General features: G+C 38.3%; 1 protein-coding gene across 1 annotated transcript in view; it reads left to right on the top strand.

Moving 5' to 3' along the window:
- The window catches only part of LOC137204902 (uncharacterized), a 49,658-nt gene extending 26,718 nt beyond the window's left edge, over positions 1–22,940 (top strand). Inside the window, exon 5 of the mRNA XM_067702903.1 lies at positions 19,737–22,940. Coding sequence (XP_067559004.1) covers positions 19,737–19,805 — 69 coding nt within the window. The 3' untranslated portion in view covers positions 19,806–22,940. The remainder of the gene's footprint in view (positions 1–19,736) is intronic.
- Positions 22,941–25,937: the final 2,997 nt, after the last annotated feature.

Here is a 25,937-nt window from a genome sequence, read left to right as displayed (position 1 = left end):
AATGGTCATCTTGAGGAAGAGGACTTTTGCTGTTATTTAAAAACTGAATTAGTTTTTTCATGGAACATCATTAATAATTGAAAAAATGGCTGACAAACTATGATGATCAGAATTGGGCATTTGGCAAATCTTTTCTCAAAAATGCGAAAAGTATTTCATTTGAAAAGAAGCAGTAGACGATACTAATAAAAAACTAAAACTTCCAAATAAAAATCAGAATTTTTATCCACCACCATGGGCTTGATGGCTCCCCAATATTTAAAGACTTTTCTGATGAGGTTAGAAAAAATGTGATTTTTTTTATATTGCCTAATAAAATGTGTCAACACTTGAAAAATCTGCATAAACTAGTTACCAAATGACAAACGCATGAAGTTACAAAACCATGCAAAGGCACTGATCCGTTCAACTTTCAAAATAGACCAATGAATTTCAGTGCACAGTGAAAAATTTAATTGATATGATTTCAGATTCCATGTTGCAACTAGCCTTTAAGGAACTTCTTTAAACATATACAGATGGTCCTCAACTTTTGATGGTTCAATTTACAATTTCTCAACTTTATGATGGTGCAAAGTGATACACAAGTAGAAACTGTACTTCGAATTTTGGATTTTTATCTTTTCCTGGGCCAGTGATATGCCCTATAATAACTCTCTAGATAGGCTGGGCAGCTGCAGCTCCTAGTCAGGCACACGATCACCAGGGCAAACAATCAATACATTTACAACCATTCTGTACCCAGACAACCATTCCATTTTTCACTTTCAGTACAGTATTCAATAAATTACATGAGGTATTCAAACTTTATTATAAAATAGGCTTTGTGTTAGATGATTATGCTCAACTGTGGGCTACTGTAAGTGTTCTGCCCACATCTAAGGTGGGCCAGGCTAAACTATGATGTTTGATAGGTCAGGTGTAGTAAATGCATCTTCGATTTACGATATTTTCAATTTACGATGGGTTCCTCGGGTCATAACCCCATTGTAAGCTGAGGAAGATCTGTACACAGGTATCTGAAAAGTCTGTAAAATATTCTTCCCTTTCCAATTACATGTCAGTGTAAGGACAGATTTTCTTCATATATCTCAACCAAAACAATGTATCACAACAGATTGAATGCAGAAAGAGATATGAGAATCCACTTTACTTTTCTTAAACCAGACATTAAAGATATTTGCAAAAATGAAGAATAATACCACTCTTCTCACTATTTTTTCTGTTCTAGAAAATAGAATTATAAAATGTTATTTTCATAAAAATGTTATTTGTGTTAACATGTAATAGATTTATTATTATTTATTTTTAACATCCTTATTGGAGTATAATTGCTTTACAATGGTGTGTTAGTTTCTGCTTTATAACAAAGTGAATCAGCTATACATATACATATATCCCCATATCTCCTCCCTCTTGTATTATTATTTTAAAATAAAGGAATAAAATACGTAAATATTTTCTAAATTTATCAGTTTTAATTTCTGGTATATAGTAGATAATAATAGATGTAAGTCACATATACTAAAGCTGCTCAGATTCCTGAATGCTTTTTTTTTTTTTTTTTTTTTTTTTTTTTTTGCATTACGCGGGCCTCTCACTGTTGTGGCCTCTCCCGTTGCGGAGCACAGGCTCCAGAAGCACAGGCTCAGCGGCCATGGGTCATGGGCCCAGCCGCTCCGCAGCATGTGGGATCCTCCCGGACCGGGGCACGAACCCGCGTCCCCTGCATTGGCAGGCAGACCCTCAACCACTGCGCCACCAGGGAAGCCCCTGAATGCTTTTTAAGAGTGTAAATTCCCTGAGATGAATAAGTTTGAGAACCACTGCTCTAAGACTAGGCAGGAGAGTAAAGAGACAGAGTCCGCGACCTCATTCTAGTTGGGGTGTGCAGGTGAGCAAATGTATAAACATGATTTCAGATGTGTAAGGCTCTAAAACAAACGAGGTGATGTGATACATCATGGGTAAAAGAGCTTTTAATACGAAGCTCAGGGAAGTCTTCTCTGAGAAAGTTATAATTAGATCTGAGACTTGAAGAATGAGTAAAAGTGACCAATTAACGAGTCAGAGGAAGAGCATTTCAGGTAGAGTGAGAAATTTTCATCAATCTGAGACAAAAAGAGTGTGCATGTTTGAGGACCAGAGATGAGGCCAGTGTGGCTGAAATAGAGCAGTCATCAGAGAAAGCAGCTCTAGAAGAGGCTGGAGAACTGGGCAGGGGAGGAAAGACCCTGGTGGCCACCTTTGGATTAAAACAGAAGTCCAGTGGGAAGTCACTAAAGGCTGCAATAAGGGACTGTATAATCTGATGAAGATCTTAGAAGGTGACTCTGGCTGCCGTGTGGAGGATGGATTGCTGGGTAGTAAGAAATGAGGCAGGTAGACCAGTTAGACAGCCAAGACCCTGGCACCGAAAGGAGGCAAGTGTCTAAGCCAAGGTGCTGACCATGGGGATTGAGAAAAAGTGATAGATGCCAGTTATATACTGGAAGTAACAATAGGACCTGCTGACGGAATGGTTGTGGGGAATGAAAAAAGGGAAGAATCAAAGTTGACTCCTATGTCTTAGTATAGAAAAACCAAGTGATTAAGAGTGCATTTGCTGAGATGGCGCATCACTGTATAACCAGCACATTGCCACACCTTCAGCTCCCTTGCACCTCTCCATCAAATTTTCCTGGCAAAACCTCAAACCTGGTGAATATATCTCCATTGACTCTTCCTCTGCACCTGAGCAATGAAACATGGATGGAGAAAAAGCACGTGCACAAGCTGGCTGATCTCGCTTCAGGACCTCAAACTTCAAGTGGGCCTTTGTCCTGCCATGCAATCCTACTATAATTTCCTAGGTAATTCACCGTCCTGCTCTCCTCGGTAAATATTTTATACGTTCTTCTCTCTCCTTTAACCTCCATTACTTCTTTTTTTTTTAACATCTTTATTGGAGTATAATTGCTTTATAATGTTGTGTTCATTTCTGCTCTATAACACAGTGAATCAGCTATATGTATACATATATCCCCATATCCCCTCCCTCTTGCATCTCCCTCCCACCCTCCCTATCCCATGCCTCTAGGTGGTCACAAAGCACCGAGCTGGTCTCCCTGTGCTATGCAGCTGCTTCCCACTAGCTATCTATTTTACATTTGGTAGCGTATATATGTCAATGCTACTCTCTGACTTCGTCGCAGCTTACCCTTCCCCCTCCCCATGTCCTCAAGTCCATTTCCTATGTCTGCATCTTTATTCCTGTCCTGCCCTTAGGTTCATCAGAACCATTACTTTTTTTAGATTCCATATATATGTGTTAGCATATGGTATTTGTTTTTCTCTTTCTGACTTGCTTCACTCTGTATGACAGACTCTAGGTCCATCAACCTCACTACAAATAGTTCAATTTCGTTTCTTTTTATGGCTAATATTCCACTGTATATATGTGCCACATCTTTATCCAATCAGCTGTTGATGGACACTTAGGTTGCTTCCATGTCCTGGTTATTGTAAATAGAGCTGCAATGAACATTGTGGTACATGACTATTTTTGAATTATGGTTTTCTCAGGGTATATGCCCAGTAGTGGGATTGCTGGGTCGTATGGTAGTTCTATTTTTAGTTTTTGAAGGAACCTCCATACTGTTCTCCATAGTGACTGTATCAATTTACATTCCCACCAGCAGTGCAAGAGGGTTCCCTTTTCTCCACACCCTCTCCAGCATTTATTGTTTGTAGATTTTTTGATGATGGCCATCTTGACCGGTGTGAGGTGATACCTCATTGTGGTTTTGATTTTCATTTCTCTAATGATTAGTGATGTTGAGCATCCTTTCATGTGTTTTCTGGCAATCTGTATATTGTCTTTGGAGAAATGTCTGTTTACGTCTTCTGCCTATTTTTGGATTGGTTTGTTTGTTTTTTTGATACTGAGCTGCATGAGCTGCTTGTATATTTTGCAAGAGATTTCTGTGCATTAATTTTGTATCCTGCTACTTTACGAAATTCATTCATTCATTAGCTCTAGTAGTTTTCTGGTAGAGTCTTTAGGATTCTCTATGTATAGTATCACGTCATCTGCAAACAGTGACAGTTTTACTTCTTCTCTTCCGATTTGGATTCCTTTTATTTCTTTTTCTTCTCTGATTGCTGTGGCTAAACTTCCAAAATTATGTTGAATAATAGTGGTGAGAGTGGACAACCTTGTCTTGTTCCTCATCTTAGAGGAAATGGTTTCAGTTTTTCACCATTGAGAATGATGTTTGCTGTGGGTTTGTCATATATGGCCTTTAATGTGTTGAGGTAGGTTCCCGGTATGCCTACTTTCTGGAGAGTTTTTATCATAAATGGGTGTTGAATTTGTTGAAAGATTTTTCTGCATCTATTGAGATTATCATATGGTTTTTATCCTTCAATTTGTTAATATGGTTTGTCACATTGATTGATTTGCATATATTGAAGAATCCTTGCATTCCTGGGATAAACCCCACTTGATCATGGTGTATGATCCTTTTAATGTGCTGTTGCATTCTGTTTGCTAGTATTTTTTTGAGGATTTTTGCATCTGTACTCATCAGTGATATTGGCCTGTAGTTTTCTTTTCTTGTGACATCTTTGTCTGGTTTTGGTATCAGGGTGATGGTGGCCTTGTAGAATGAGTTTGGGAATGTTCCTCCCTCTGCTATATTTTGGAAGAGTTTGAGAAGGATAGGTGTTAGCTCTTCTCTAAATGTTTGATAGAATTCGCCTGTGAAGCCATCTGGTCCTGGGCTTTTGTTTGTTGGAAGATTTTTAATCACAGTTTCAATTTCAGTGCTTGTGAGTAGTCTGTTTATATTTTCTATTTCTTCCTGGTTCAGTCTTGGAAGGTTGTGCTTTTCTAAGAATTTGTCCATTTCTTCCAGGTTATCCATTTTATTGGCATATAGTTGTTTGTAGTAACCTCTCATGATTCTTTGTATTTCTGCAGTGTCAGTTGTTACTTCTCCTTTTACATTTCTAATTTTGTTGATTTGAGTCTTCTCCCTTTTTTTCTTGATAAGTCTGGCTAATGGTTTAGCAATTCTGTTTATCTTCTCAAACAACCAGCTTTTAGTTTTATTGATCTTGCTATTGTTTCCTTCATTTCTTTTTCATGTATTTCTGATCTGATCTTTATGACTTCTTTCCTTCTGCTAACGTTGGGGTTTTTTGTTCTTCTTTCTCTAATTGCTTTAGGTGTAAGGTTGTTTATCTGAGATTTTTGTTGTTTCTTGAGGTAGGATTGTATTGTTATAAACTTCCCTCTTAGAACTGCTTTTGCTGCATCCCATAGGTTTTGGTTCACCGTGTTTTCATTGTCATTTGTTTCCCTTTGATTTCTTCAGTGATCTCTTGGTTATTGAGTAGCATATTGTTTAGCCTCCATGTGTTTGTATTTTTTACAGATTTTTTTCCTGTAATTGATAATCTAGTCTCATAGCGTTGTGGTCGGAAATGATACTTGATACGATTTCAATTTTCTTAAATTTACCAAGGCTTGACTTGTGACCCAAGATATGGTCTAACCTGGAGAATGTTCCATGAACACTTGGGAAGAAATTGTATTCTGTTGTTTTTGGATGGAATGTCCTATAAATATCTATTAAGTCCATCTTGTCTAATGTGTCATTTAAAGCTTGTGTTTATTTATTTTCATTTTGGATGATCTGTCCATTGGTGAAAGTGGGGTGTTCAAGTCCCATACTATTATTGTGTTACTGTCAATTTCCCCTTTTATGGCTGTTAGCATTTGCCTTAGGTATTGAGGTGCTCCTATGTTGGGTGCATAAATATTTACAATTGTTATATCTTCTTCTTTGATGGATCCCTTGATCATTATGTAGTGTCCTTCTTTGTCTCTTGTAATAATCTTTATTTTAAAGTCTATTTTGTCTGAGATAACAATTGCTACTCCAGCTTTCTTTTGATTTCCATTTGCATGGAATATCTTTTTCCATCCGCTCACTTTCAGTCTGTATGTGTCCCTAGGTCTGAAGTGGGTGTCTTGTAGACAGCATATATATAGGTCTTGTTTTTGTATCCATTCAGCCAGTCTATGTCTTTTGGTTGGAGCATTTAATCCAGTTACATTTAAGGTAATTATCGATATATATGTTCCTATTACCATTTTCTTAACTGTTTTGGTTTTGTTTTGTAGGTCTTTTCCTTCTCTTGTGTTTCCTGCCTATAAAAGTTCCTTTAGCATTTGTTGTAATGCTGGTTTGGTGGTGCTGAATTCTCTTTAACTTTTGCTTATCTGTAAAGGTTTTAATTTTTCCATCGAATCTGAATGAGATCGTTGCTGCATAGAGTAATCTTGGTTGCAGGTTTTCTCCTTCATCACTTTAAATATGTCCTGCCACTCTCTCTGGCTTGCAGAGTTTCTGCTGAAAGATCAGCTGTTAACTTTATGGGGATTCCTTTGTATGTTATTTGCTGCTTTTCCCTTGCTGCTTTCAATATTTTTTCTTTGTATTTAATTTTTGATAGTTTGATTAATATATGTCTTGGCATGTTTCTCCATAGATTTTTCCTATATGGGACTCCCTGCACTTCCTGGACTTGACTATTTCCTTTCCCATGTTAGAGAAGTTATTAACAATAATCTCTTCAAATATTTTCTCAGTCCCTTTCTTTTTCTCTTCTTCTGGGACCCCTATAATTCAAATGTTGGTGTGTTTAATGTTGTCCCAGAGGTCTCTGAGACTGTCTTCAGTCCTTTTCATTCTTTTTTCTTTACTCTGCTCTGCGGTAGTTATTTCCACTTTTTTATCTTCCAGGTCACTTATCCGTTCTTCTGCCTCAGTTATTCTTCTATTGATTCCTTCTAGAGTATTTTTAATTTCATTTATTGTGTTGTTCATCATTGTTTGTTTGCTCTTTAGTTCTTCTAGATCCTTGTTAAACGTTTCTTGTCTTTTCTCCATTCTATCTCCAAGAATTTGGATCATCTTTACTATCATTACTCTGAATTCTTTTTTAGCTAGACTGCCTATTTTGTCTTCATTTGTTAGGTCTGGTGGGTTTTTACCTTGCTCCTTCATCTGCTGCATATTTCTCTGTCTTCTCATTTTGTTTAACTTACTTTGTTTGGGGCCTCCTTTTTGCAGGCTGCAGGTTTATAGTTCCTGTTGTTTTTGGTGTCTGCCCCCCAGTGGGTGAGGTTGGTTCAGTGGGTTGTGTAGGCTCCCTGGTGGAGGGGACTGGTGCCTGTGTTCTTGGGTGGGGCTGGATCTTATCTTTCTGGTGGGCAGGACCGCGTCCGGTGGTGTGTTTTGGGGTGTCTGTGAACTTAGTATGACTTTAGACAGCCTCTCTGTTAATGGGTGGGGTTGTGTTCCTGTCTTGCTAGTTGTTTGGCATGGGGCGTCCAGCATTGGAGCTTGCTTGCCGTTGGGTGGAGCTCGGTCTTAGTGCTGAGACAGATCTCTGGGAGAGCTCTCGCCAGTTGATATTATGTGTGGCCGGGAGGTCTCTGGTGGTCCAATGTCCTGAATTCAGCCCTCCTACGTTAGAGGCTCAGGCCTGACACCAGGCCAGAGCACCAAGACCCTGTTAGCCACGCAACCAGGTATGTGGAGATTTTCTTGCCTTTGGGAAAGTGTGAGGTCTTCTGCCAGCATTCAGTAAGTGTTCTGTAGGAGTTGTTCCACATGTAGATGTATTTTTGATATATTTGTGGGGAGGAAGGTGATCTCTATGTCTTACTCCTCCACCATCTTGAAGGTCCCTCTTTTGTTTTTTTCTTTTCCTTTGTGCTTTGTCTAGTTTCACTTGTTCACAGGGTGCTTCATGCAGAGGCCTCACACCCGGCACTTCAGATCAGAGTGCCCAGTGAGAAATGGCTGCACTGACACCTCAGCTCTGCGGGCCGGGCAGTGTCTAACCTCCATTAATTCTCCATTCTCTGTCTTCTCATCTAATCATGACCTTGCTTTCTAGTTCAATGAAAAGTGAGTTTTCATGCCTCTGGATACATCTGCCAACCTACTTAAAATGACCCTTTCTGCCCTTCCTCCAACTACCATGGATGAACTGTCTGGTCTTCCACCTAAGCCCACCATCTCCATTTAAACTCTGGATCCCGTCCTTCTTGCCTAATTATGAGCGTTGCTCCAAAAGGTAACACCTGTCTTTCCTGTGTCATCAGTCAGCATCTGCAGCACTCTACTTAAGCTTCCACTCCCTCAGTTCCACTGAAATTATCATTGTCAGGGTCATCAGTAACCTCCACACTGTTCATCAAATGATCATTTTTCAGACTTCATATTATTCAACTTCTTAGCAGATTTAACGGAGTCCACTACTTGCTTCTTGAAACACCTTCATTTCTCCTCCAGGCACCATCCTCTCTTCGTTCTCCTGTCTCACTGGCCGCTCTTCCCTCTGTCTCCTCAATGAGTTCTTGCTCACCTTCACAGTCAGTAAATGTGGAACCCCTCCAATCTCAATCACTGAAGCTCTTCACTTTTTCTATCCATACTCCCTCCCTTGTTGATCTAATCAAGTCTTGTGGCTTTAAATACTATTCATACACTGATGAGCCTTAATCAGTATCTTCCACCTGACTGCTCCCTCAAACTCTATACTGGTATATCCAGCAGCCACTTGACATCACCATTTGGTTGTATAAGAGTTATCTCAAATTTATCATGTCCAACTGAGCTCCTGTCCCCCTGACCTCAACCCCCCAAATATTTTTTCCACCTATAGCCATCTCCATTTCAGTGACACTATAATTCCATTTGTTCATGTCAAAAACCTTGGAATATGCTTGAATCTTCTGTTGCCCAATCCAGCAGTAAAATTCTATTGGCTCTAACTTCAAAGCATATCCAGAATCCTACCACTTCTCACCACAAAAATGGCCAACATTCTAGCTCAAGTCATTATCATCTCTTGCCGATACACTCCTAATTGATGTCTGTTTCTGCCTTCATTTCCCCACAGGATATTGTACAGCAGCTACAGTGATTTATTTAAAACATAATTTAATATTGTCTGCTTAAAATCATCCAAGGCCTTCCCACTTCCTTCTGAATAAAATTCAGAATTCATACATGGCCTCCAATAAATGATCCGGCCCCTTGCCATCTCTCTAGCCTCCTTTGCTAATCGTCTTCCCTCTCCATCCTACCTCTCAATTCTGCTCCGGCAACAGTAGGTTCCTTGCTGTTCCTTGAGCACATTAAGCACACTCCCACGTTAGGACCTTTCTCACTTGCAACTGCCTCCATCTGGAATGCTCTTTTTTTAGATGGCTACATGGCTTACTTCCTCACTGCTTTCAGGTTTCGGCTTGAATATCATTTTCTCATAAATACATTCCCTTTACACTCTGAATCTTCTAAGTGAAGATGGAGGATTGAACACATGCATTTCCTTCAGCACTTTCTTCAAACTCCACTAAATAGCAGTTAATGACTGTATTTTAAGCCCATGGAGTCGCAAAGACAAAAAGAGCAAAAGAGATGACATTAATGACAACATTTTGGAAGCTGGAAAGAAGAGATAACAGAAAACACACACAAAGACCATCCATTCTGCTTGCATAGCTTTATTTTTCTCAATACCACTTAACCTAGATAAATGTAAGTAAATAGAAACACAAGATACATATTTACTTAAAATTTTTCTGTTGTCTCCTCCTCCTTCCTCCACGCCTGCAACCTGCATGATAGCATTCTTTTCAGTTTGGTTTAGTGTCGTATTCTCAGGCTTTGGAATCTATAGGTATTTAATACAAATTTTTGACTGAATATCTGGTGGCCTGGGCAAGGTGCAGTCTGCGGAGGGTGTGGGGTTGTGGCAATCAAGATCTTTGATTTGGATGTTAAATTTGAGGTACCTATTAGATATACAGCTGAGGATATTAAAAGGGCATCTGGATTTCTGGAGCTGAATGCAGAGGTCAAGGCTAAACATACACATTTTGGAGTCACTGACATTTGGACTAGGTAAGATCACCTGGGGGAGTAGGAACACAAAAAGAGGAAAATGCCAAGCTCTGAATCCTGGAGGACTCCAGCATTTAGAGGCCAATCAGAGCAGTGGTTTTCAAACTTTTATCTTATATCATTATCCGTAAGAAGAAGAAAAAATAATTGAAATTAAGCAATGAGACAGTAGATTTTTATTTATAAATTATATATGTATTATTGTACAAATATATTATGTGCATTACAAAAACCCCCACACATATAATACTAAAAAACAATGAGCTGAAGGACTTCCAGTGAAAGGGGAAGTATTGAACACATGCATTTTTCAGCTCCCTTCTTAAGACCACTACAGTGATGGTAAATGGATTTTTAAAAAGAAGCTATAAACCCACAAGGACAAAGAGAACAAGAGTAAAACAATAGCACCAGAATATGGGAAGCTGAAAGAAGACAGATGAATGGCAACTAACTTATTAGACCCAGGAGAGCTGAGGCTGCTGTGGGGAGAAGCCAAGAGGCAGCCTGATTTAGGAGGACTCAGAATCCCCCAGCCACCCCCCCCCCCCGCCCCGAAGGCACAGGAATTGGTGTCTGGCACCTCTGATAGAGGAGGTAAGTGCTGGGCAACAACAGACTGGCTGAGAGTCTGCTTGAGAGGCAGTTACACCCAGAGCATACTCACCACTCTGCACTGCAGGTGATTAACCTTCTCCTACCTGGCAACAGACTGGAGGCTTTATTTTCTGGAGAGGATTAAAGAGAGGGTCTTGACTGGAGAACAAGAGGCACCCTTGAAGATGAGAACTCCAACAGGTAGATTGTCAAAATTAACATCAGAATGCTTAAAGCTGAAGTATCAAGAAGGTGCTCTGCATGTTTCTTAGGGATACGGAGGCACATAACAAAAAGAACATTATTTTGATGTGTAGCAATGATTGCCAATGGCATTCGCCTACACAGAGGGAACTTCAAAAAATGAATGCTATATAAAATTTTCGTTACTCCTTAGAGCCATTTCAAATATTTATTTCTATTTCTTTTAAAGTGCATGGATTGTCTGAACATTATTTTGGTACATGAATGCAGACATTTTAAGTATTTGCATTTGTTGTATCCTGGATTGGAAGCAGGCATAAATATTGACTTTTTTTCTGTTCTATGTAAATAATGACACCGAGTCTACTTTGAGTACCATGGCATCACCAAAAGTTATTTATATATTTCATATGGCATATATGTCTAGAGAATCAATCATTGAAGATACAATAATATCTTGCTTTTATATTACACTTTGATATTTATATACCTTGATTATCCAGCATATTCTTTTTTTTTAATTAATTAATTAATTTATTTTTGGCTGCGTTGGGTCTTCATTGCTGCACAAGGGCTTTCTCTAGTTGCAGTGAGCGGGGGCTACTCTTTGTTGTGGTGTATGGGCTTCTCATTGCGGTGGCTTCTCTTGTGGAGCACAGGCTCTAGGCGTGTGGGCTTCAGTAGTTGTGGCACGTGGGCTCAGTAGTTGTGGCACGCAGGCTCAGTAGTTGTGGTGCAAGGGCTTAGTTGCTCTGCGGCATGTGGGATCTTCCTGGACCAGGGCTCGAACCCATGTCCCCTGCATTGGCAGGTGGATTCTTAACCACTGCGCCACCCGGGAAGTCCCTATCCAGCATATTCTGCACTCATCCACAGTGATTTTCTTCCTGGAAATCACTATGCTTTGATTATTCTTTTCCTGCAATGTTCTTTCCTTCCTTATCTGCCTGAAAAACTTTCACCTACTATTTAAGAACTGCCTCAAATATACCTCTTCTTTAAGTTTTTCCTTGACTCCCTTCAGCTGTTTTTGCTCCATTATTTATATAATACAGCACCTTGTTTGTACTTTCATTATGGCAGTTCCTGTATTGTTTTTATAGCTATATTTATAAGTCTGTTAACTCTTTTAGCCCAGGTACTATGTCTTGTTTATAATTTCAGTCTTTAACCTACCATAGTGCTGGGCATACAGTGTTATTCAATAAATGTTTAAATGGATGTTTGAAAACGATTTTGTGTTCATTATATCATTTGATTTTCCCAGATTCAACCAGTCACTACACCCCATTACTCTAAATAATTATTATATCCATCACTTCTTACACTTACCAATGTCTACTGCCAAGAATTCATACTCTTGCTGTCTGTTGTTTGGACTACTAGCATCTTAACCTGATTTGGTCCCTAGTCTCACTGTCCTCCAATTAACACTTTATTTGCCCACCAGAGTGACTTAACTATACATTTTCCCATGTTCTCTATGCCTTTAAGTTGGCTACATCCACTTCTAGACATGATAGAGCAAAAGAGTATATTAATTTCCACTTTAAACAATTAGAAACCGAAAAAACAATTTTTAGACATTTAGACAACAGGCAGTGCAGGACATTGATCCCTAAGAGAAGGCAGACTATTAAAGTGAGTCCTTTGATTGCCCCAGCTAACTGCCTAGAAAGAGTGAGAGACAGCCTGGCAGTCTTGCTCAGTTGAAGAGACACAGTTTAGAGTCCAGAGATGAAGGTGGCTAGAATTTGTGAAGAAAAATGCTAAAGAGATTGGAGAACTTTTTTGGTGGGGAGGTAGCTACAGAGATCTTTCGGGGTTCCCCACAAGTCTTGAGGCTGAATACTGATCTGTGAATATATGAAAGGAACTGTCTGAGACTGAAGAAAAATACTCTAAGGAAGGAATAGGCTAAACAGTCCTTAAGCTCACACAGGCAGGCAATAGTTTGTGTTCTAACTAGCCAGAGTGAAACAACCTCCTAATATATGGGCATTAAGTAGAGTCCTCAGAAAGAAGATGCCTCAGTAATGGGAACACATTAGCCTAGACTGCTTCACAAAGCTAAAAAGCAAATCTTTAAAGGATCAATCTGACTTCAAGCAACAAAGTCCAGCAATATTTGAGTACTACAAAATTCAGCATCTAACAATGTAGAAATTAGCACTGTCAGCATCCAATCAAATATTTCCAAACATGCAAAGAAGCAGAAAATGCAACCCATAACCAGGAGAAAAATCAATCATAGATACAGACCCAGAGATGAGAAGATAGTAGAATTGACTGACAAGGATGTTTAAGCAGCTATTATGAACATATGCTATATGTTTAAGAAGGTAAAGAAAATATGAACATGAAGTTGAGAGATATGGAAGGTATTAAAGAAAAACAATTTGAATTTCTAGGTATGAAAAAATACATGATCTGAAATGAAAAGTAACTGAATGAGATTAATAGTATTTACACACTGCAGAAAAAAAGACTAGTGAACTTGACACAGCAAGAGAAACTATCTAAAATGAAATAAAGAGAAAGAAAAAATATTTTAATAAACATAAGATTAATGAGCCGTGTGACAATATCAAACAATCTAATAATATATGTATAATTGGAGTACCAGAAAGAAAGGGCAAAACAGAAAACATATTTTAGAAAACAATGGCCACAATTTCTCCAACTCTGATGAAAATTATACATCCAGAGATCCAGGAATCTCAATGAGCTTCAATTAGCACAAACATGAAGAAAAGTACATCAAGACACATTATAATCAAACTACTAAAAATCAGTGATAAGATAAATATTTCAAAAGCATCCAGAGATAAAGGATACATTGCATTCAAAGAAATGAAGATAAAAATGACAGCAGACTTCTAATCAGAAACCATGCAGGCCAGAAGATAATGGAGGAACTTCATCAAATAAATGAAACCAAAAGAAAACAAAAAATTTTAACCTATATTTCTTTTTTTTAAAAAATTATTTATTTATTTATTTTTGCTGTGTTGGGTCTTCGTTTCTGTGCAAGGGCTTTCTCTAGTTGCGGCGAGCGGGGGCCACCCTTCATTACGGTGCGCAGGCCTCTCACTATCACAGCCTCTCTTGTTGCAGAGCACAGGCTCCAGACGCGCAGGCTCAGTAGTTGTGGCTCACGGGCCCAGTTGCTCCGCGGCATGTGGGATCTTCCCAGACCAGTGCTCGAACCCATGTCCCCTCCATTGGCAGGTGGACTCTCAAACACTGCACCACCAGGGAAGCCCTAACCTATATTTCTATACCCAGAAAAAGTCTTTTAATTTTTTATGTGGCTGGGAGCTACCTTACTGGACAGTGCAGTTCCAATTAACGACACATGTTGAAAGACAGAGATTTTTCTAATTAGATTAGAAAGCAAGACTTGACTAAATGCTATTTACAAGAAACCCACTTTAAATGTAAACACATAGGTAAGTTAAAACAAAAAAGGATGAAAAAAACCCTAGAAGAATGGAAAAATATACTATGAGAAAAACCGGTCAAAAGAAGCTGAATTTACTACGCTAGAATCTGTCATACAGAGTGAAGTAAGCCAGAAAGAGAAAAACAAATATCGTCTACTAACGCATATATGTGGCATCTAGAAAAATGGTACAGATGAACCTATTTGCAGGGCAGGAATAGAGATGTAGACGTAGAGAATGGACATGTGGACATGGTGGGGAAGGGGAGGGTGGGACGAATTGGGAGATTAGGATTGACATACATACACTACCATGCGTAAAATAGATAGCTGGCGGGAACATGCTATAAAGCACAGGAAGCTCAGCTGGATGCTCTGTGATGACTTAGTAGGCTGGGATATGGTGGGGGAGGGAGGTCCAAGAGGGAAGGGATATAGGTATACATAGAGCTGATTCACATCATTGTACAGCAGAAATTAACACAACATTGTAAAGCAATTATACCCCAATTTTAAAAAAAAGCAAAATAGACATTACATAATGATAAGGAGCCAGTTTACTAATAACAGCTTCAAATGCATAGAGCAAAAATTGATAGAATTGAAAGGGGAAACAGAGAAAATTGCAATTATAGTTAGACATTTAAACAATCTTTTCTCAGTAATTGATAGAAAAATTAGAGAGTGAATCACTCATGATATAGAAGACCTGAACGACACTACTAACCAACTTGACTTAATCAACATTTTTAGAGCACTCCATCCCAAAACAGCAGAACACAAACTCTTTTCAAGTGCACATGGAACATTCACCAAAATAGAGCATATTTTAGGTGATAAAACAGCCTCAGTATATTTAAAAGAATTGAAATCATGCAAAATATGATCTCTAACCACAATGAAATTAAGCTAAAAACCAGTAAAAAGAAAGCTATCTGGAAAATTCTCATGTACCTGAAACTTACACAGCATACTTATAAATATCAGTCAAAGAGAAAGTCACAAAGGGAATTAGCAAATACTTTGTACTGAATGTAAGTGAACATACAACATATCAAGATTTGTGGGACCTAGTGAAAGCAGTGTTTAAAGGGAAATTTATAGCATTAAATGTTCATATTAGAAATGAGGTAAGTTCTTAAATCAATGATCTAAGCTTTCAACTTGAGAAAATAGCAAGAGAAGAGCGAATTTAACCCAAAGCAAGTAGAAGAAAGGAAATAATATACTTAACAGTATAAATTAATAAAATAGAAAACAGAAAAACAATTTAAGAAGTCAATGAAGGCAAAAGCTGATTCTTTGGGAAAATTAATAAAATTGATTAACTTCTCTAGCCAGGCTGATCAAGAAGAGAGAAAAGACAAAACTAACAATATCAAGAATATGAAAATGGACACCGTACAGATCCTACCTATATTAAAAGTATAATAAGTACCTATGAACAATTGTATGCCTATCAATTAGGGAACTTAAATGAAATGGACAAATTCCTTGAAAGACACAAAATATCTAAGCTTTCTCATGAAGATATAAATAACTGGAATAGCCAGTGTTTATTAAAGAAAATGAATTTATAGCTAAAAACCTGCACATAAAACTCCAGGTCCAGGTGACTTTACTGTCAATTTATATCAAGTATTGAAAGATGAAATCATACAAACTCTATACAAATTCTTCCGAAAAATGGAGAAGAGGGACCACTTTCTAACCTATTTTATAAGGCTAGCAGTATTATCCTGGTAACAAAATGTGACAAAGACATAACAAGGGGGAAAAATACACACCGGTATCTCTCAAGGATATAGATGCAAAAACTCCTCATCACAATATTAGCAAATTGAATACAGTTATATACATATATAAAAAGGCAATGCATCAGGACCAAGTGTAGTTTTTCTTAGGAATGCAAGGTTGGTTCAGCATTAGAAAATCAATCAATGTAATTCACTGTATTAAGAAACTAAAAAGAAAAATGATATGACCTTCTTAATAGATGAAGACAAAAGCATTTGACAAAATTAAACACCCAGTCATTATAAAGTTCCCCAAAAATTAGGAATTAAAGGAAATTTCCTCCATGTTATAAAGGGCAACTACAAAAAACCCTACAGCTAATAATACTTCATGGTGAAAGGCTACATGCTTTTTTCCCATTTGGAAACAAGGCAAGGATATATACTCTTACTACTCCTATTATACATCCATATGAATCAGAAGTTTCACTCCTAGAGATTTACCCAAGAGAAATGAGCACACATGTTCATAAAGACTTGTATAAGACTGTTTATAGAAGTTTTATTCATAAGAGCCTCAAACTGGAAATAAACACCATCAGCTTGTGAATGAATGAACAGATTGTTATATATCTATATTTTGGATTACTACTCAACAATAAAGAGGCACAGTACTGATATATGCAACAACATCGATGATTCTATAAAGCATTACAGTTAGTGAAAGAAGTCACGCACAAAAAACTACCAACTTTATTATTCTATTGCATGAAATTCTAGAAAAGGCAAAACTATAGAGTCAGCAAAGTGATCAATATTTTTCAAGAGGTGGGGGGAAGGAATTAACCACAGAGGGAGCGTGCAATAACTTTTCATGGTGATGGAAAGTTTTTTTTTTTTTTTTTTTTTTTTTGCAGTATGCGGGCCTCTCACTGTCGTGGCCTCTCCCATTGCGGAGCACAGGCTCCAGACACGCAGGCTCAGCGGCCATGGCTCATGGGCCCAGCCTTTCCACAGCATGTGGGATCTTCCCGGACCGGGGCATGAACCCGTGTCCCCTGCATCGGCAGGCGGACTCTCAACCACTGCGCCACCAGGGAAGCCCAATGGAAAGTTTTATATCATAATTGTCGTTGTGATTACACTACTATATCCAACTGTCCAACCTCACTGAAGTATAGACTTGGTGGACTTTATTTACATAAATTGAACTTCAGTAAAACTAACAAAAATGTTTAACAGGAGAAAAAAAAGAGTGGGGAAAAACAGATATTTTAGTGACCCTACATTATTCACAGTAAAGATTGCTGAGTAAGTCACAGTAGCCATTTGAGTGTGGGTAAGAGAAGTGTTGCCCCATGGCAGAGGGTGTGGAACAAAGAGTAAATAAAGGGAGTTTCTGAAATGTACATAGAGAAGTGGCAAAAGGAATATAATAGGTTTGGCCATAGAGAAGGGGTGACCAAGGAACTGTTGAGGGAGAGCCATCTCGAACAAAACTCATTTTATTTACATGATCCTTCTTGAGCTGAGCCTTGCCTACCTCTCCACCTAACTCGCCTACTCTCTCTCTTACTGTCTGTTTTTACTCTTATGTCTGTTAGCTCTTTCACAAATTCCTTTGTGTGCTTCTCAAAGGAGCATACTAGGCACCATCCTTTATTCACTCTATACCCTTTGTCCCTTCTCGGTGAATCATCCACTTCCATGACTTTAAATTATTATACCATTGATAGCAAAGCCAGGAAAAGCCATGGAGATTATTTCTTTTCTCCATACTGTCAAAATGTTATTCTTAGGCAACAAAACTAGCTACCTGAATTGGATTTGGAGGAAAAGGAGGCATTTATGGAAGGAAGCAAAGATGGGCAAACATGAGGGAAAGGAACAACATTTGTTGGTATGTCAAGATTATTATCCTTCCAGACTTAGCAGTATTCTATCCTAGCATCCTATACTTACTTCTTCTCTGAAGCACATAACACACTTGAAATCATTTGTTTAATATTGATCTTCCTGGCTAACCTTTCATCTCTTTGAGGGTCCTTCTCAGTCACTTCTGGAATCCCCCAAATTGAGCAAGGTGCTTGACGTTTAGTAAGCACCCAATAAGTTGCCTAACTAACTATTCTAACGTTTAAACTTGTTGTTTCTTCCAAGCTGAGCTTGTGCGCCACATCATTTCATGCCCCTGCACATTTATTTTAATGTTTCCTCTGCTGGATATGGAATGAATCCTCCTGATTTCTTCCTACCCACTCTCCAACCCTAACCCACCAGGCAGATTCTTACTTTTACTTCTAACTCCAGTTTAAATGTTTCCTCTAGGAAACCTCCCCGACTTCACTTAAGCAGATCTTTGTGCCACCCTGTACATCCTTCCCTTGTAGTTCACTCTGCATTGAAATGATGTTTTCTTTTCTGTTTTCCCTTCTTGATTCTGATTTCCCTTCCCAGGTTGATTCTCATCCTTCCACATCTGCCATAATAGTTGACGCACAGTAGACTCTTAATACATATTTGTTATGGAATGATTTCTTTTCCCATTAATCATGTGATATATACAGAGAAGTATTATGCCTATATAATTATTAGGTTTGTGAAGCGAATGAGCCCATACTCCTTACATGGAAACGAGTTAAAAAGAGAGTGAATTGGTGGATGCCAAACCTCAGATCCTTGGAGAAAGTTGTTATTGGAACTTCTGACCACTGCTATAATGAGATTTAAATAGTAAAGCAACCCAATTTTTATCAGAAAGTTCTCCAAAGGGAAAAATAATAAATTTATGTCTACAATTCCTTTAAAATTAGAAGTTAGCTACACTAGCTTGGAAATAACTAAATGCAAAGTCCTGAAGAGATTATGCAAAGGAACTTTCCACATGGCCTAATTCAACCTTGTATGAGGCAAATAACTTAGTTAACTCAACTGATTTTTTTTAAGTATTATAACTGTGTTACCTACCTACTTTCAAGATTTAGAATTAAAATTGTCCTATATATGTATATATACACACATATATATGAAACACACATAAAAATGTGTAAGTAAGCAATATGATTATAAATTGCAATGAAGGAAACGATAGGGAATAAGAGAAAGCATGAGAAAGTGACTTATTTTACACATGAGTTTCAGGGAGAGTCTCTCCAGGAGGTGATATTTAAGTTGAAGTCTGAAGAATGAAAAGGAGATAGTGATGGTGTGTGTGTATGAGTGTGTGTGTGGGGGGGGGTGTGTGGTCTGTGTGAATGCTCCAGATAGAGGAGAGATATGTATAAAGCCCTATGATGGGGAAAAAGCAAGGCAGATAAGTGTGAGAGGCTGAAGGAATGCCAGTAGATGATTAGGACAAGAGCTGACACTGGAGAGGCAGAGGTATGATCGTACAGGACTGTATGAAACAAAGTAATCAGTCTGGATTTTATTCTATTGACAAGGAAGCCATGGAGGGATTTTCAGCAAATAAGTTACATGATCCTATCTATACTGAAAAGAGTTGAGAACATGAGAGTAAAAGGAGCCAGGTTAGGTTGGCCTTCTCCCCTGATCTGGATTGTAAGAGTGACCAGATAATAGGTGCTGCCCCTTAGAGCCCAGCCCTGCGCACAGAGAAGGGATCCATGCACGCTGATTGAATGAATGAATGGAATATTTACATTTTATGATATAGTGTATTCTTCTATTTTAATAACATTTAAAATAGTAACTAAACAAAAGGTGAGTGCATTCAAAGACCTTGCATTATGAGACTTACACTTGTTTTATTTTTACATTCAGAATTGGGTAGAAAATGAAAACCACGTTCAGCCAGGCAAAGAAGACGAAGAGCAGAGAGAAGAGAGATGACAATTTTTTTCCTCTTGCCCACGATCCCATTTCCTACAACTCATCTCTCTGTGAATGTCTTTGGCTAATTTAAGGAACCTATTCTTGACTACAAGAACCATATGTTGTTTCTAAATGTTATGCCCTTAGAAACAGCTTAAGTTTTTTTTTCAGGTTACTCATACTTGATCTTTATAAAAAGCATCATTATAATAATAAATAATTTGAGTAGGAGTATGATATTTGAATGTTTCGTGGAAGTAGTAAAATATTTCACTTTCGCTTATTCATTAAAGCCATGAAATTCCACTATTAAATGTGGATGTACAATGTGATCTGGACTTTCACTCTGTGATAACGAAGTTCTGAATAATGGATCATTTGATTCAGCAATTATTTGGTTTACCTATGGAGGTTCACAGCCCTGGAAAGATCAGAAATATATTTCAAGCTGTCTTTTACATTTCTACTTTGGGTATGCTCACCTAGTCTAAATTATTAAAAAAAACAATGCCTAAGTTGGGTCTTAATATATTACAATCAAATCATTTGCCCATTATTTCTATTTAACTTGCTTTGACAATTTAAGAAAGTCTTCACTAGGTGAAATTGTTCTGTGGCCAAAATTATGCCCAGGTCAAAGCTGTGGGTTCTCGGGTTCTCTGTGAATATGTTCAGTTTGATAGTGGCTAAGAGTGGGAACGGGAGACAACCACGGCATCCTTGGGTCCCAGACTCAGCTCAGAGATCCCTACTCCTTCAGACAAACATGTGTGGATGCCCCAAAAGCTGGCCAATCATGTTTTCAGAATCAAGCACCTTGAGTACAAGTCAGTGAGAGTCATCACCCATCTGGGGTGGCCTCTACTTAGAAAGGTAGATCCTACAAAGCAAAATTCTCCAGCAAATTAGGGATATGAAAACTGTTGTGTTTGGAGAGTAACTTACAGTTACTTAGGAGTTTTCTAGTTTTGGAATCTGTTAACAGCATTATTGCTTCTGATAATTCTAATCCAAGATTGATACATAGCTTTTTAATAACAATAGTGTTAATAATTTATAATATGTTTGACTGATTACTATGTGCAAGCTGTGGGCTGAAAAGTTTTAAAATATCATTTCATTTACCCTATGAGCCAGATATTACCATTCCCACTTTACTGATGAGGAAATGGAAGCTTTGTGCTCTTAACCACTACTTCTTCATGCCTCTTACAGAAGTGCTTCTTTAGGGAGGAAATCAGTTGGAGTATACTGCTCTCCCTACTCTTGGAACAGACAGGCCAGTATCTTTGTCATCCTCACACTCACGTCAAATATCTTACCTCTGGACAACCTGGGATTGTGTACCAGGATCTGTGTTAAATTAATAATTCCATTTGACATTTGAAGAAACTGAAGCTGAGTAAATGTATACCTTGCCTGAGGTGAGAATCATAATTTTGGAGGCAGAGCTAGGTTTAACTTCTGATTCCACCATTCACTAGCATTGTTACCCTTACTAAACTTTAAAACCTCTCTGAGCCTCTGCTTGCATTTAAATCATGTTGATGGTAATGCCTATTTAATAGGATCCTGTCAGGATCCTACTGTGAAGATTTAAACAAGAGCCCATCAGTGCCTGCTGCAGAGTAGTGCCCAATGAAGGTAGCTATCATGGTGACTTTCATTTGCCAGCCTCACACAAGAGAAGAGTGGATGCCCACTTCTCTCCAGGCATTCACAGACACCATCTGGGCTGTGTTTTCCTTGTTATCTAAGGAGGGATGATTTCATGAAGGCTCCACCATGCAAGAATTCTTGGCCCAAGTTTTCTCCTAGAAATGAATCTGAAACTTCATTTTGCCAGGGGAATAGTAATGGCAAGATATGACCATTAGTTGTGTAGATTTATGTGTTCTTTTCTTAACAGACCATCATCTTTTATAAGATAAACAAAATGGCAAAGAGTTGACTTGAATACTTTCCATTCATTCTTACTTAGTAGAGGATGAATGAATAAGTGAAATGGAATAGAGCATACAGAATGATTGACAAGTATTTGGTTACTGCCCTCCAGGGGGGAAAAGTATGTATGTGTATATATAAACACATATATATTCCTCTTGTATATATAGATGTATTCCTCTTGTAGGATGGAATTTGAAACAGTATATAGGGGGTAAAAGGCATCTATGAATTTTTAAACAATTCCTCAGTGTTAAAAAGAATTCTCAGTTCCATGCTTTTACCTTTGGAGTTTGAAATGTTAAGACCTTTGCACTTTTTCTTGGAGAGAAAGAAAATGTTTGTAAAAGTTGAAATGTCATAAGCCATTCTTCATGCCTTCAAGGACTGGGATCAAAACCCCAGGATGGGGGGATTAGGAATAAACAAAAGTAGAAGCAGAATGAGATGTCCAGAAGAATTCTAAACAAGCACTCTTGCTCTTTGAACTATCCTTCTGGTACTAATTCATTCCCAGCTAACTACTCTGCCCCCTCCTTGATTCTCTCTCTTACTGTGTTTTTTTTTTTTTGCGGTACGCAGGCCTCTCACTGTTGTGGCCTCTCCCGTTGCGGAGCACAGGCTCCAGAAGCGCAGGCTCAGCGGCCACGGCTCACGGGCCCAGCCGCTCCGCGGCACTTCCCGGACCGGGGCACGAACCCGTGTGCCCCGCATCGGCAGGCGGACTCCCAACCACTGCGCCACCAGGGAAGCCCTTACTGTGTTTTTCACTCACCACCTTGGTTACCTAGACTCCTCTTGCTTGGTCTTTTTTTTTTCTTTTCTTTTCAATGTCTCTGTCTGCTAAGGCTCAGCTTGACTTTGATCCTTGGTTTCAGCTTCTCACTTTGAATCCTTTTGGTTTCTGACACCCATTTCAGGGCAAACCCTTGATAAATATTTGCATGCTTAGCCACCTGTCCTGACTGTTTCCTGGCTCTTTCCCAACTACCTCCAACCAGTTCCAGAGTCTGGACCAGGATGTGTTAACAAAAAAGGGGTGGCAGCGGGGGAAGCTTAATAATCAATAGTCTCCATTTTGGGGGACTGTGATGAACTTAATACATGAAAGAAACTTAGTTTTAAAAAGTATTTTCTAAGAAAAGCAAGGGCCACATTGGCTAAATTCTATATGGCATGACTTATGATAAGTGAATGAATAAAATGGTGTTTTAGGGCTTCCCTGGTGGCGTAGTGGTTAGGAATCCGCCTGCCAATGCAAGGGACACAGGTTCAAGCCCTGGTCCGGGAAGATCCCACATGCCACGGAGCAACTAAGCCTGTACGCCACAACTACTGAGCCTGTGCTCTAGAGCCCACGAGCCACACACACCCAAAAAAAGAAAAACAAACAAACAAAACAAACCCCCAGTGTTTTATTTGGCCCGGATCCCCTTGTCTATTTGCTTATAATTTAGGACAAAAGAAAGGGTCAGAAGATAATAATTTTTGTCCTGCAATTCAAACAAAGTGGTAGGATGTGATAATCAAGTGAATAAGCATTACAGAAATAATCAAAATTAATGGTTTGAATAATGTTCTAATATTTTAGCTTTATTCATAACCCAAGCCTTATCATCTATTTCAAATTTAAATTATAAGAACTGACTAATAATTATAATTTTCCTCAGAATATTTAAAAAAGACCTTTCCTTAAACATTTGGTTAGCTTTATTATTATTATTAATTAATTAATCAACTCTTTTCCAATATTAATATCATATCTTAGAGGGGACATGTTCATTTATAACATCTATACTTCATACAGGAGTAAAATTCACTTCTATATTACTCATGTTGTAAACATAATCACCAATTATGGGAGACATGCCAGAGCATCTCAGCCTTTATTGCAAGGCATTTTATCATAAATATCAAGACGTACTTTAACTCCTTGAAATGGATACTTTGTCTAGTCTGTAGTTTGTGTCATGCTATGTTTATTCAATGTTGCATAAATAATACATTATAATACTATTAGTAATTCTTTGCCTCATTCTACTTCTGCTATCAACTAATTTTTTAAAATAAATAATTATTATGTTGTCTGAAAAAATAAAACAATTCTAACATAAATAATACCTCAAAAATTGCAACATACACCCTCACTATCAGTTTTCAGAAATTTTACTATTCACTGATTTACTCAGCCATTTAAACATTTACTGAAAGCCTTCTATATGCCAGGTACCACTATGCAAGGTGCTGAGTATATGGGTAAATAAAATATGATTATTCTCACTATGATCTCATAGTTACAATGGAAGTTCAAGAAATCATGCAAATAACTATAATACACAATGATATAGGTTAAAATAGAGTTATTCATAAATTGCAGATATGAGGGCCTTCTTTCTGTCTACAGGACTTAGGGAAAGCTACAGAAAGATGATACAATTCAGGGTGGCTTTGAAGAATTAGCAGGGGTGCTGAAGAGGCAAGGGATGTAGAAAGCTCATTCCAGGAAGGAGCATCTATATGCATGGAAGCTGGAATCACACAGGAGAAACAAGGAGGCACGTGAATGCAGGGGGCATATGGGTAACATCAGGCAGTGCAGTGTGGCTGAAATGTGGGGAATACATCGGAGAAGGTATGCAGATGAAATGGTGGGTGGCCACTTCTCAAGGTGGTTTAGACTTGGTATTACTTGGGATAGAGGCAAAAGACTTAGCAAAATGAGAGAGAGAGATGAATACAAAAGGTAAAAGAAACAATTCTACATGGCCCTCAAATCTGTTTCATATTTTTCCTTCCTGTGCACAAGGAAAACTCCATTTCCAGCTCCCCTGCTGTTAGGCAAAGTCATATGAATAGTTCAGGCCAAAACATTGTAAACAAAATTTTAATGTTACTTCTGGGCTGAGATAGTGAAAAGCCCCTGTGTTATTTTCCAGTGTCTCTTCCTCTGTCATGGAAACCAAGGGGGGCCTTATGTTGATGTGAGGAACCACAAGATCATAACTGCCTGAATTCATGAGTCACCACATCAAAGACAATTGCCCTGGAGGGTTGCCTAGATCCACAGTAGATCTGGTGGAAGGAATACATTGAAAAAATTTTTTTATTAAGTCATTGAACTTAGGGGTTTTTGTTACTGCGGCATAGCATAGCTGATCCTGACCAAAACACAAATTTAAAAGTTAGTACTTAATGAGCATACAATTCAAAGGAGGCAGAGGATGGATTCAAGGTTATAAGAGGTCAGAGAGAAATGGGGCTACTTCTTCCTCTAAAACATGTAGGAAAGTTTAGGGAGGGATAAAATATAGAACAATTTGGAGATAGAAAAGAGGAAGTTAAAGAAGTTTATTCATGATGGCTACTACATTCCTCTGATATTGGAAATTAAGTCTTCTGCTGAGAAGGTGACTTGCAAGATTGAGGGAAATAAAATGATTGAGCAGTTGCTGAGGGGAAAATTACTATACAGAATGGGAAAGAGAATGGGGTAGATAGGAAAGAAATGCAGAGCAGAGGTAAATGCTCAGCTGGGTCTGTAGCTCATGAATTTATACTGGAGTCAGCTAACATGAGTTTGTCATTTTCTACAGCAATGATTGCCAGCCTGAGAGTAAAAGCAAATAATTATGCTCATATGGGGGCTTGGAAAATAAGTCATGGTATGAAGAGGAGATCTCTAAAAAAATTAGGGAGGCTTGGGAAGGTAGAGTTGAAGTGACTGACAATAGCATTTGATGCAAACAGGAAGAAAGTGAAGCCAGAAGGAAGCTGATAGAGAAAAAGACTACAAAAAACTGTATGTTTTAGTGGGTTGAAGGGAAAGTTTATCAGGGTTATTGGTGTAGAAGTGGTTAAAAGACATGGAGTTATGCTTATCAAGATGGTAGTATAATGTGATTGTTAAGAGCAGGTTGTCTGGGTTTCAATAGCTGCTCTGCCCCTCACTAGTGATATATGCTATTAGCCAAGTTAGTCATGTTTTTTTTCTGTGCCTCAGTCTCCTCTTAGGATATATTAAGCTCCATTGAAGGATTTTTGTGTTGACTGAATGAGTCAATATATATAAAGCTCTTAGAATGGTGCTTGGCATAAAGTGCTCTATAAAGATAAATTGTTATAATGGTAGAGATTATACAGCCATGGAGATGGGTGCTGAGGTGTAAGGAGATGAGCACTGCTGATGGAAAGGGGTTAAGAAACTTA

Source organism: Pseudorca crassidens, chromosome 13, assembly GCF_039906515.1.
Source record: "Pseudorca crassidens isolate mPseCra1 chromosome 13, mPseCra1.hap1, whole genome shotgun sequence".
NCBI lineage: Eukaryota > Metazoa > Chordata > Mammalia > Artiodactyla > Delphinidae > Pseudorca > Pseudorca crassidens.
The sequence above is the reverse complement of the archived record's forward strand: the minus strand, read 5'-3'. Positions and strand labels throughout refer to the sequence as shown.